This window comes from Atractosteus spatula, chromosome 7 (assembly GCF_055471065.1).
Source record: "Atractosteus spatula isolate fAtrSpa1 chromosome 7, fAtrSpa1.hap1, whole genome shotgun sequence".
In the NCBI taxonomy this organism is placed as follows: domain Eukaryota; kingdom Metazoa; phylum Chordata; class Actinopteri; order Semionotiformes; family Lepisosteidae; genus Atractosteus; species Atractosteus spatula.
Genome location: NC_142712.1, coordinates 59497003 through 59511067, shown reverse-complemented (window position 1 = coordinate 59511067; position 14065 = coordinate 59497003). Strand labels below are relative to the sequence as shown.

Below are 14065 nucleotides of genomic sequence, written 5' to 3'. Positions count from 1 at the left end.
AACCAGACAAGTAAAGGAATAGATGTGTCTTTGTTTCCAGTGGGTAAATGGCTATTTAAAAGATTATCATAAATAATAATTTGCGATGTTTGTGGTGAATGATTTATGAGGTCTGGTGTTTGAATTTCTGCAACCGTCTGAGGTTTTAGCATTTTACTCTTTTGATTAATGTTCCACTGCAGTCTAAGGAGGGGATCAGGAGAGAAGAGATCAAGCAGAGAGAATGTGAGAATCTGTCCTGATTATTTCTGCATTTTTACCATGCTTATATCATGTTTTTAGTTTGTTTAGCTTTTGCTTCTGATAGTTTGTATCATACAGTTCCTTGCTGCCTATAATTTGCTGTGCTTCTGTCATTGTTGTAATATAGTACACTTTACTGCCATGTTTGCAATAGTAATTTGTTCTAATAGTAATTATTATTATTAAGAAAAAATATAATATTACAATATGTACTTCTGGTACACAGTTCTAATTAGGTCTGAATTATTATTAATAACAATTTAATAATTCCATATTTTGGTCTAGACTGTGGTATAGTTAGTACACTCATCAAGTTTATACTGTGGATGATTAGGAAGAATAGCACATGCGGCAGAAGCAGAAAATGAAATACCCCACAGGTGATGTGTTAATGCAGACAGGGGCAGGGATTTGCAGGAAGGTAGCAAAAACATCAATTATAATTACGGCTACATACAAAATGAAAAAGATGTTTAGCTCTTTTTCTTGAGACAATGTGGGGAATAAATTGCAAAGTCGAATAAAGTGTTAAAATACTTAATAGTTAAGAGATGTTACTGTTTGCTAAAATTGTAGTATGGCATAATAAGGCTTAGTTTAGAATAGTGTGCAGGGTATTGGTCACCACGTTATAGAAAAGACATACCTGCTCTGGAATCAGTTCAGAGAACAGCAACCAGGCAGACTGAAGCAACTAAACTGTTTCAGTGTAGAACACAGGAGATTCTAAGGGGACCTAATACAAGTATTCAAAATACTCAAAGTCAAACCAGTGGGTTTTGATCATTGAAGACGATGCCCCGGCGTCTCTCAAGAAACAGCTGGATGAGATCCTTGGATCAATTAACTAACTTCCAAGTGGGCTAGATATACCCAGAGAGGCTTTTGTCCTGTTAATGTTCCTACAGTATGTACTGTGCCGTGGTATTGTATACCTTAAGCTTAAATAAAGCAAGATCAAGTAAAATCCCAGCTGAGTCCTCAGGATGTAGGAAAACCCCACTGGATTGAACAGTTTTCACTTTAACTGGGAAAATAGGTTGGGTCACTCTTTGGTGAAAATTGCCACCTTCCTCCCTACAGCTACAGTACAACTTGATGGTCCAGGTAAAGAAGTGAATATGTAAAATCCCTTCCTTACACGCCTACGCTACGCAGTTGTGTGTACTTGCTTTTCTTCCTTCCTGCAGTGCAGGGCTCGCCAAGGTCTGATTTGGTGTGACTCAGGTGGGAGGGGGTGTGCGGATGTCAGGAGGCAGCACGTGTGCTGGAAAAGCGCAGTGGCCCGTGCAGAGCTATTTTTACACAGGGGGCAGTAAGCAAACCTGTCGGAGAGGATCGGGGAGCCGCGTTGACATGGCCACTCCAAACTGACGTGGCCAGAGCTCGTGGAGGGGCCCCGAGACAAAATCGTCATCTCAGAAAGGTCAGGCAGCTCCAGCAGCTATTAACAAAGCTGGGCCAAGAAAGTGCCAGTGCGACAGTCTTGAAGGCCTTTTCCCCATCCCGCGCTCTTTCTTTAAGCAAAGAAACTGAAGAATCACCTCACAGCGGCGTCACTGGAGAGATTTCGAAGTTACCGGGAAGCCTGCCGCTCAGCACTGCAGAACTGCAGTGGCAGTATCTCAGCCTGCGTAATAACTGAAAACTGGAGGCTTTGAAAAATAAGGAAATATTTAAAAATAAAATCTCTTGGAAGGATGGTTTTCTTAGGGAATTCAACTTCTGCTGCTGGATTACAAAATGGACATCCTGTAGCAGAAATATAGGTGATTGCTTTGGAGGAGGGACTGAGTGAAATACAGTTAAGGACAAAAGTCTGCCCACAGTTGTAAATCAGGAGCTAAGGTCAGCACATTGAATTAATTGGTGTAAGAATTATTTTAAATGACTAAAACATAACAACATTATAAATAAAGACATGTTTTAGCAATATTTGAAGTGGCTCAATATGTCTTTCATTCTCAAGTCTGATAAAAGCTTTGCATATTTGAAGAGTTCTAGAATTTTTTTTTATATGGGGTCAGGTGCTGCTGATTTCCTGACTTTGTGCAGTTCCAGGTACTGTTGGGATACTTTTTTTTCTTGCTTTGGTATCATCTGTCGTACTTCTTCTATCAGTTTCTGCATGGGTTCAGGTACAGGGGTGACTAGATCAGTGATGAGAAGACATGTGGTTTCTCCACCTTCTCTGCATAATAATTTCGATGTGTGCTTTGGGTCTGCTTGTCCTGTTGTGCTTTTCTTCATTTCTTAAATCATTTTTTACCTTCAATGCACATATAAAAGGCTTCATCTCGAAGGCCAAAACAAAACATTATAAAAACCACATGTGTATTGCATGTCAAACTAATGCAGGGTGTTTCATCATATGCCATACAGTATCTCGATGTTCTGTGTGGGCGGTGCCCACAAAAGTAAATGGATATAGAATCATCGATAGAGCATTTTGAATTGTGTACAGGCAACATGACAAACAATGTTTGTACTTTGTACATATATTTTATTTCTCCTCTATACTGGTGTTAATTTCTTGCTCTGGACAAATCCCATGTGCTATACGTACTTTAATGGAAAATGGGGGGTCAGTAGTCACAAACAGGTGATGTTAATAAGTGCAGCTCAGACCTGACCAGAAACACATTGTTCCAGCAGCCCTCTGCCAGGAGAAACTTGCCAGATTCGTATTCTATGATGGTGATTAATGTCCTCTGGGGTCTGAGTCAAGACCACTAAATGGATTTCAATTGTCACCTGAGCCAAGTTTCAAACCCAGGCCTCTAGGGCTGCATGCGGTTTGCAGAGTACGTCTAACAACCCAGTGCTTTAATTTATCATTCCTCCTCTTTTCAGCCATAAATGAGTGTGGCAAAGATACACAACTTTCACAGTCAGGTGGAGCAAGAACAATCATGAGTGTTATTTTCCACTGTGTTTCATCACAGTGACAGCGCTGTATCCTCTTGTCCCTTCTGTTTGTATGACTGGATGAGGAAACACACCTGTGCTGTCTGGTTTTTTGTTTTGTTTTTTCTTGTTTGACTTCCTACTTTCATTGAGAAGAACTCTTATAATAAAGAAACCGGCAACTTTTGACAGGCTGCTTTTGCTTAACTGCAATAGAGCACCAACTGTCTCACCTCTGGTGCAAGAAGGTGCATCGTTTTTATCACACCATGCAATGGACTTACAATGGGCTTTGAGTCCTGTCTTTCACCCACTGATTTATTGTTATATGGCTGATATCCCAGGGCACATAATCCAAAAACACCATTAACATCAGACACTTAAACGATAGCCATAGGGAAGATAGAATAAGGCCTTTTTAAGGTGTAAGGTGAAGGGTGTTTGAAATTATTTTTACACCATCAAAGGGTTTTGAGAAGTTGCACAGTCTATAAATTCTACTGTTAACTTTCTTTGCTGTTTCCTTTTATAAAATTATTATATGTTAATAAATCACTAAAATATGAGGCTCCAGATAAAATCCTTTAAGACATATTTTGCCCATTACTCCCGTAAATATGCTGCAAATAATTGTGTTTTGTTGTCCTCTGTTACGCTAAATTTCCTCAATGTGATTTATCGTGTGAGGAAAAAAATGCAAATCTTGCCTTAGGATGTGGGAATAAGCTATGGCATATCATTTTGTCTTGAAGGGATTCTAGAGATAATATTAAAACAAGTTGAAATACATAAAAAAATTCAGACTTCAGACTGACTGGGCGAGAGGCATATGTTTCTCAGCTTTCATGCTAAATTGCCAAACTGTCATATTAGAGAACTCTGATTATTCCAGGTGTGTGTGTTTGTAAGTGATGATGCTAAGCAGTCGTGGATATTATAAGCAAAGACACATTTAACAATGACAAATCATAGACTTAACAGCTTTATAAAAGCAGAGATAGAAAGTAATAATGCAAGTCTACTGAAAGGCATTTCTATATTCAGTGCAAAAACAATGCAGAGGAGAGGAGGAATCTAGGAATTTTGTTCCTTGAATTTTGTACTCTTAAAATGACTAGTTAGTGATTTTCCCAGTTAAAATGACTGTGGGGAAGCCACATCATCTGATAAAAAGGCACATACTAGTTACTTCCATTGCTGGTTTCCAAGAGAATATGTGTACTGTGTTCATAAAGTGTAAAGTCACCAGCACACCTGTTCAGGTGGCACCCGCTGGTGAATTGCTGTCCATGGGAATGTATTCTAGAAAGTCATCTGAGCAAGCCCACTCAATTTATAAGCACTCTTCAATTAAATTGGACTTAGAGCTACTTGCCGTTACAGATATCTGTAGGCAAGGTGTCGTGGTATTGTGGTGGTAACACCACAGCGCAGTTTAGTGAAATCGGTGTTTGTGTTTTTACACTTAGTAAAAGTGCAAGCCGTGCAATTTCTGCACCCTGGCAGGAGGCAAGAGGCACTCTCTTCATAGTGTCACATTGACAGTATAGTGGTAAGGAGGAATGGGCCAAGTCTCCTGAGAACCATTTGCTTTCTCCTGCTGGTAGCAAGGCTTTTCAGTTTTTCAGTCATTTTTCTGTAGCAGAGATTTTGCAAAAACATTACAGATGCCTGTCGCCATGAATTAATTATTGATTAAACCAAGATATCTCCAGAGGTTGTCAAAATATTAATCCATTCTGCTGTTGGTGATTACAATCTACATCCCTATGGCTATAAATAGGTTTGCTACCCCGAGCAAACCTACATAAGGCAGGAGCTTTTGAACAAAAATAACCCCAGATTTGGCAATCATAGGGTCTTCAGTGACTGTCACTAGATCTGGTTGTTTTCAGACCATCGAACTGTGTGTGATTGCAGTTTTGTCCTTGTCTTTTAGCGGGATGCGAAGGGACAGTATCTGTTTGACCTCATCTGCCACCACTTGAACTTACTGGAGAAGGACTACTTTGGAATACGATATGTGGACCCTGACAAGCAAAGAGTGAGTTCCTGCTCAGAACTTCCTATTGTGCTAATGTAGAAAGTCCGTACTTCATTTTATGTCTTTTATCTTTTAAGATACTGTACAGGGACCAGCATTATCCCCGTTGTAGCACAGGACTGTATAAAATGTACCTCAAGCGCTAAGACGTTTGAGGGTGATGGAAAATTAATAAATGATTAATTATTAAAAATTATACAAAAGTTTACCAAACTGGAGTTTCTTCATTATTCTGTACGTACTGTAAAACAACATTTATGTTCACTATAGTTATTTAAGGAACTCTAGGAATATTTTAATAATTGTAGTAGTGTCCCTGTTTAACAGATTCCTCTTTATTGTTTTCTTTTCCAGTTGTCTCCTTCTCTCTAACAAATAGAGAGGTCACCTGTTCTCAGCTTAACTGTTGATTATACCAGTGAATTTCTCAGTGCCCTGTTGAACTAGCAAGCGTTCATGAAAAATGTATATGTTCCTTGAGTGAGACCTTGGTCTTCCCACTATGGCCATTAAGGTCCATTGCTGCAATGTCACGCTTAAGTTAAATTTTGTTTAAGTGTCTCTGAGGAAGTAGCCTTCTGTGGTACTGTATAAACTTTCAAAAAACAACAAGTCGAATTAATCATCCGTTAAGAGATATCTCAGTGCCCTTCGCTGTTGTGAAAATCTTAGGGGAGAGGCGATGAGCTGCAAGGTTTCCTCTAAAGCCTGGCTGGGATTTAGCATTCCCCAGGAAAGACTGTGCCCACAGATGAGCACAATTTCAAGGGAACAAACTGCCTTATTAGATTCAGCACCAAGGTCAGCGTGGCGCTACAGGGAGCTGTGCAGCGTTGCACACAAAACCGCTGTGCAAGGCTTCCTTGCTTTCTTCATAGAGCAAAGGGTCTACCCTCTCAAAGAACAGAAGGCTCGATAAAGCAGGTGTGTGCGCTACAGTGGGAGGGCTGATGTTACAGTCCCTTCACGTGGGAAGCAACAGACGAAACTGTCTATAGTTGCATCGCAGTAACCAATAATGTTCTATCCGGTATCATTCTGTTGAAAGTACTTTTAAGAGTAACGAACTGGCTCTGGTTTGCTATGACAATGTACCACATGGGTATCGGGTGAGAATATGGCACTTAGATGAGTAGCACAGTCCGATCTGCCTTTCTCCACTGATTCCAATACAAAATGTACGTACTGCTACCCCCCCCCCCCCAATGGCAGGTAACTTGCCAGAAAACAACATTTGAAAAAAGGTATCTTTAAAAACACTTCCTTTCACGTTTGTCTGAGAAGCTCTTGATCAAGAAAAATCACATCAGTGCGACATAAATAAATTTGAGGGTGGTGCAGTAGAAGCTGAGTAAGAGTGGCCTGCATTCACAGATAAGGGCATTAATCAACCTGTGCTTTTGTGTAGTGCACTCTCTGATTTTTATGTCGCCAGCATGTGGTGCTCCAGTAGGATTTGTATGCGTTAAACAAAACTCCACATGCAAACTGCATTTGAAAGGCAACTGAATGAGAATCAGCTATTGTGCGAACGATTATTCCAGTACCAGAATACACAGGGTAATCAGAAAAACCATAGGAGACGAAAAAAGAAAAATGCAAGACAGATTTCAATGCAATGTTTATACTGGTTATGTGGAAACAGATAACATTTGCACTAAAGAGAGCAGCTGTTTAACTCAATTTAATTCAAAAGAATCAAGTCCGATTGGCTTGAAACGTTGAGGAATTTTTTGGACGCTGTGGTAGGATCAATATAGAGTAGGAATGACAGATATTAAATAGCAGAAGTAATGACTCTGAGGACCAGATACACTATGTGGATTTTCAGTGCAATTTGCAGTGCATTACGCAGTTAGAGAAAAGCTAAGCATATAAATAAGCCAGCGTTGCTGTCAGTTTCAGGTTTATAGCTTTGATTAATATACCGGTCAGACTATTGTGCTTCTGGTGGTAAGTTGTTAATGATATCAGTCCTCACGTGTTTCTTTCATTTTGATTACTGTTGTGCTTTGCAAGTGTTGCATCCACTGAGGCATATCTACAGTGCTGATCTTACTCATTTTTTATTTTGCAGCACTGGTTGGAGTTCACAAAGTCAATTGCCAAACAAATGAAATGTAAGTCGTCTTTGTTCATATCAATTAACTATCATTATTATTTTTTATGACAACTACTGAAAAAGTTAAAAAATAATGAAACCTGACTTATTTAGACCTTGAAGTATATAGGGATTTTTTATATTTGCAATCATTAGAAATTATGCTGGTAGCCTTATTAGGAAGATTTCTTTGCCTTCTTCAGTTTCAGAAGGAGTGTCAGAGGTATCCTCTGTTTATTAAGAGCCTATTTACAATTAAAACTGAAATCAGTCTTCATTAGGGAATCAATATTCCTTTTGTGAAGTAGTCTGTTAATAATGAAGTATATAGTGTTTAAAGTAGATTTGTGGTGTAGCTTATATAAGGTCAGTTTTACAGTACACTTTGTATTATATCTGTATGACTCTGGTAAATGTTAGTCTCTGTAAAAAAACTCTTTACATGTGAAAATGATGCCTTGCTTTTTGCTTGCACACTGAATTGTTACAAAAAATGTCTTGTTCGACAATGAAGCAGGGAGACTTAATCTTGGACACAGTAAAGGCTTTCCTTTGTATAAAGGATCTGCAGAGGTTCAAAATTTATGAAATGTCAGAGTGTATATCAGCAAAAAATAATTGATGGGCCAACAGAGAGGGAGTTAAGAATCCCCTCTATTCTGTTTTGATATAGCTATGCCATTGCAGACTCTCATCTTAGACTAAGTCCGGGAAGAGGCAGCCTTATTCACCAGATATGTCAAGGCTCAGAACTGAGGCTTACTGTATTTCTGAACGTCAGCTCCTGAGTGGAGAATAAAAGAGGCGGGCAAAAGCTTCTTTGGCAGATCAGAGGTGAAATTGTTCAGCCATAAAACTAAGTCTCATCTTTTTTTTCCGGATATGGCTGGGTAGAGGAGCTGGATCAATTCCTTGTTCATCTTCCTAAAATTGTCACTCCCTGGCAGAGTCAGACGCTGATGCGAGTTTTATTATTTAATTGTTTAATTATTTAATTGTGGGCTGGGGATCAAGATGCTTTAAAGTTATGTGTGTAATTATCGGGTTTGTTGTTTAAAAAACAAAGCACAATGGGCCTCCAGCTCCCCACCACACTCAGACACCATGCTTGTGTGCTGTTTGCTCATCCTATCGTTGGATTAAAGAAGGGCAGCTTTGACACAGGGCCTCTGGAGGACTTTGTGAAATCTTTCAGCCATATTGATCTTTACTTTATGTCACAAGTCAGTGACACTTAGTCAGAGGTCAGTTGTTGTTGCAGTCTCTCCACAAGCATTCATACAAGAACTCTCTCTCTCCACTCTGCAGCTCAGCCACCATTCACCATGTGTTTCCGGGTTAAATTCTACCCCCCAGATCCCGCTGCGCTGAAAGAAGAAATCACTAGGTAAGACTGAGGGATTCCTCCTTGATACTGTACACACCAGCCTTTCACTTCAGCAGAATCAGATGCGGGAGACGGGTTTGTACGAGACATTTCTTCCACCTTCCTGTTGGTGCAAGGAATGAGTTTTAAAGTATTTGAAGATAATCTGAGAGTGATCTTCTACACTTATTTATCAAATTATATAGACCAATAACATTTTTTCCAATTACAGGAGGAATTTAAACTTTTTACATTCAAGTAAACACAGTCACCACAGACAAACATTCTTCAAAATACAGTTTTACAATTGTACACGAGTGCACACGTGCGTACTGTACATTCAAGTGTGCGAAGATTTGAGTGGTGGATTGCAACTATGGATCTTTTGACAGTCTTGGTCCAGTAATATCATTATCTGTTCCTAAGATGTGTTTCTGCAGTGATATTGGACAGGGTTGGTCCAGAAAAACACTGCCATCTCTTCTTTTCAGTGTTTGTCTTAAGTTAGGTCATGGTTGCAGTGGAGGTGCTTTATCTCTGGGTCCTGGACTGTGTAAATATTTCACAGTCACAGATGAAATACACCGTGCTGCAAAGCAGAGAGAGTATGTGTACAGTTCACATTCTGGGCAGGGGTAGCCTCACACCGGAAACTAAACAACGATGGGGACTTATCTCTGGGGCCTTGTGCTCAGCTAACTGCGTATATGTCAGTGAGCATGTGAATTGCTGTCAAAGTGGGCACAAAATCTGGAAAAATGGCCCAGCAAAAAGTACGTAACTCCTGGTGCTCACGTGAAGGAAATATGTGAATGAACCTTCAATATGGCCAGCAGCCATATCACCCTGCAACTCACCACTGGCAACCCACTGAGGCGAAGCAGGTGTGAGCCTGGTCAGTACCTGGAGGGGAGACCTCCTGGGAAAAACTAAGGTTGCTGCTGGAAGAGGTGTTAGTGAGGCCAGCAGGGGGCGCTCACCCTGTGGTCTGTGTAGGTCCTAATGCCCCAGTATAGTGATGGGGACACTTTACTGTAAACAGGTGCCATCCTTCAGATGCGATGTAAAACCGAGGTCCTGACTCTCTGTGGTCATTAAAAATCCCAGGGCGTTTCTCGAAAAGAGTAAGGGTGTAACCCTGGCATCCTGGCCAAATTGCCCATTAGCCCTTACCAATCATGGCCTCCTAATAATCCCCATCTATGAATTGGCTTCATCACTCTGCTCTCCTCCCCACTGAGAGCTGGTGTGTGGTGAGCGTTCTGGTGCACTATGGCTGCTGTCGCATCATCCAGGTGGACCTGCACACTGCTGGTGGCAGTGGAGGGGATCCCCATTACCTGTAAAGAGGGTTGAGTGGAGTGTCCAGAAAAGTGCTATATAAGTGTAAGCAATTATTATTATTAATATAAATGTTTTTTTTTTAATAAACCAGATGGAATCTACCTTTCAATCCTAAAGTAAACAAAAACTGTTTTGGATCATTTCACCCCTTGTGCAACTGAGGTTGGGTGGAAATTAAATAAGTTGTGAAAAGAAACAGAATAAATGTCTATGGTATGTCACCACAAAGATAGCGACTCAAATTTGTGTTGACAGGCATTTTTCAGGCATTAGGGAGCTCCAGAGATTTGCAATGTGTGTGTGTGTGAACAAGGCTTGAGATAATCTATGCTCCATACAAAGACTGGGATTCTGTCTTTAGTAAAGAAGATTTTGAAAGACTGTAGACCAACTAAACTGCTTTTTAGCTTTCAATTTGGAAATATCACTTCTTTCCTTTTTGATATGACCGTGTAGACAGTTTCTCCTTTTCTGGACTGTAAACACCCATGTTCAGACTTCAGCAAGCAAACAGTATTCTTTATTTGAAATCCAGGAAAGTGTCTAACATACAATGCCCAGCTCAGAATATATGTCTGGCCTGATGGAGTGATCCTAAAAGGCTGTCTCTCTCTGCTGTGCTTTGCTGCAATTTTCTGTAAATTAACACCACTGTTCTCATAGGGTATAGCCCAGAGCCCATCAAAATGAAGCTCAGCTCTCAGAGGCAATGAATGTCTTGCTGAGATAGGTTCTGGAAGCCAGACCAGATAGCACTTACTTGTTCTTTGTGGTTCACTGCTCTTATTTTGTTGTTTTCCATTTTTTTCCACCTTTAACCTCCTCCAAAAGGTGTTTTATTCATTTTTCCATCAGTGGGTTAAAGGTCCGAGTTTGACAAAGCAAGCCACATCCGCTGACAAGGTAATAAAAAAGATGGAGGAGCTGTGATAGCAGTAAAAGTAACCCCTGTGTCTATGTATGAAGAGCCATCAGCTGCCCCTTAATGGGTTTTCCAGGGGATATTTAATGGGTTTCCCTGTAGATATTTATCACGTATTCAAAAATCCAGTGTTTTGACAAAAAAACAAAGAACTATACAGTATTTCAAGCTCAGCAGTTAATCAAGGACTGAGACAAACAAACTGCTATTGAAGCATGGATGAATTTAGAAATTAACATAGGAGTCACTTCTTCACACAAAGCATCTGAAACAGACTACCCAACTACAATGTTAAAGCTGGCTCTCTGAGGTCTTCCAAGACCCAGTTCAGTAAGATTTAGACTGAACTTACTGTCACGGTCACCATCCTCTCCTCCAGAGGGCGCTCCAACCTCCTCACGTCAGTTTCTTTTAATTATTACCTGTATTATTTCCTGGTGTGCCTTGTTTTAGTTTCCCAATTTAAGTCGACTCCTTCCTGCCTTCGGCGCTCAGCTTTGGTACACGGTAGCTCGATGGCCCGCCTAGTACCAGGTCGCCCCACGTCCGTGGCCTGAGGGCACAGGCCTGTTAATGCTCCCCGACCCACTGAGCCCGGGGCCTGGAAGAGAGCCCCATATTCCCTGGATTCCTGTCGTCTCGTCTGTGTTTCCTGTTTGTCTGCATCTCCCGATGGATCTCCCGGCCTTGGACTTAAGGACTGCTTCCTGACTACCCTTTGGACTTCCCTGGATATGTTTGCCTACAGATTTTCCCCGCACGTCTGCATGAACCTCCCTACTTCACTATGAGCAATAAATAAACCCATAAACCCCGTGTGTCTTCCCTGCACCCAGCCTATCGTCCTTTTTCCGGAATTGCCGCCTCGCATAGGGTCGAAAACACCACGCTCCATGGGAGACCAGCCCGGCTTCCGTGACACTTACCAATTGGTGAATATCATTTTCGACACATAAATGTGTAGCTCTGTATCAGTTTTACTGCTCTTGTACAATTCAAAATGGCTTTTTAAACATTTTCATTTCAGAGCAGAACTAACATTCAATATATTTCCTTACGCTTTGAAAAAGAACCTGAAACTTTGAGCTGTACAGGGCTTTGCAAATAGCTTGACACAATGGCTTCTCAGACGAATGCCTCTTTCCTTACCTGAAGAACAAGACACAAACTTCCACATATCAGTGTATCAATAGCAGATCACAGCGATGTTCTCATCACATTACAACACATACAGTATGGACAAATATGCTCCTCCAGCGACTTAATCCTAACTTTGTTACTCATGGGTGATACGGTATGAATAGATATCAAAGATTTATTGTGACTGACTTCATTTTCTGTCCCAGTTTTTTTTTAATGGCATAAAAGGTAATATTTACAGAATAGACAAGGGGAGAAAACAATTTGTTGTTTTTTTTTTCATTTTATTTCATGGGACCTTGCTGATTTGACCTGACAAGGTTGTACCAATTGCATTTGTTGTGTAGTGACTGGAGCTCTGCACAATTGTAGCAAGCACAGAGACTATGGAGGAAACCACAAATGAGCAGGATTTTCAATAAGAGCACAGGCAAAGAGCAGCAAAACATAATGCATCTCGTCTTCTGACAGGAAACTAGTCATGAGATGCTGAGCATTCTTGCCATGAAGATGGCAAGGCGCAAGCATGTCCTAACACTGGATTGGTGCAACTGCCAAAAGCTATCATGCTAATGCCTTTTTATAAATTAGGCTCCAAAGAACTGAAGTAAAAAAAAGCAATTGGAAAGTTTGTCAAGCACAAATGCATGCATTCCAATGTGGGCATGATTGTCTTTTGAACTTTGAAAGCTGGTTAATTAGAAGAAAATGAGAAGAAAGGGACAAGAGAAGTCTGAAAGGCTGTCTGCCTCACTCGTCCATGTTGCTTTCCCTCTGGGAGGGATGAGGAGCCTACTAGGTCAGTGCAAACTGAAGGATCCATTTAAGTTTTACATGATTAGCTTTCAGATGGTCAAAAGACATTAGCATTTGACAGCCTGCTTCTTCTTCCAAACTGTCTGAAATCAGGTCATGTGTAAAAACTCCCAATACCCCAAGGCACTGTCTACTTACTCGCTCGACATATCGAGAAGAGATTTGATCCACTTTCTGACCGTGCGTTATTAGTACAGAGCACAACTGTTAAAAAAGGCAGTAAGATTTTTTTTAAAAAAAACTATTAACGTGAAATAAATGAAGCTCCTCTGAACTTTACAAGACTATGTCAGAGTGATTAATTGAATTGTTCTTATGTGTTGTCACCTCAGTTCCTGCTGTGTCAATGTCACGTTTTTGCTAGAGCAAATTCAGGGTGAGATGTGACATCTAACGTTAATTTTCCATAATAAGGAAGTTACTCTGAAGCGTGTCATAAACTCCAGCTCACCTGCTTACTGAATTGCATGTTTGTGTATGCAGTAAATATGAGCAGGGCTTTTGAAGGGTATGGGTTCAATATCATTTGCCAGTTCAAATCTTTGTTCGCGTTGGCCAATAGTCCCAGGGAGAAAATTTACATTAAGTTTGGAGATGTTTTAGTAAAGTTTATGAGTAAAATAAATTACACCCAATGTGCATAGGACAGTGTAAAACCTTGTTTTAACATACTGTAGCTTTACTATAACTGTCTAGACTTCTAGGTAAAATACCACACTGCAGGCAAAATGCACTGCTCACCTTTTCCAGCACTTTCACTGATAAGTTCATTAGAACCAATTGCAATGAACGAAGACAGAAGGGTATTTTCTTGAGTTTTTTAGTGGGCGGGGGCTGGAGGTTCAGTGTCCTTTGGGGCTCTTTTCCAGCAGCAGAGCTCGGCTAGCGCTGGCTGCCTGTGATTCTCCTCCTGTGTCTCTCAGTCATGCAGGTTGGTGTGGCCTGTGTGAAGGAGTGCAAGGCAAGGAGCTGTGAGCGCTACGCTGCCATTAATTACTATTCGGAGAGGAAGCTTCATTTATTGTGGTGTGAAATTAATTCAGGGCACAAGGAATGAATTAGAATGTGAGTAGAAAAGGAGCAGGGACTGCTAAGGAGAGGCTGAGATGCACAGGGGGGGATTCTCTCAATTGGACGTTTTGGGAGGGAGAAGAGAGGGGGATCATTTGATAATAATCACTG

At 40.7% G+C, this 14065-nt stretch overlaps 1 protein-coding gene across 1 annotated transcript in view; it reads left to right on the top strand.

The window, feature by feature from the left end:
* Positions 1-1488: 1488 nt before the first annotated feature.
* The window catches only part of LOC148831527 (FERM domain-containing protein 5-like), a 42767-nt gene continuing 30190 nt past the window's right edge, over positions 1489-14065 (top strand). Inside the window, exons 1-3 of the mRNA XM_088920033.1 lie at positions 1489-1558; positions 1768-1877; positions 5090-5194. Of these exons, the coding sequence (XP_088776159.1) occupies positions 1489-1558; positions 1768-1877; positions 5090-5194 (285 nt within the window). The remainder of the gene's footprint in view (positions 1559-1767; positions 1878-5089; positions 5195-14065) is intronic.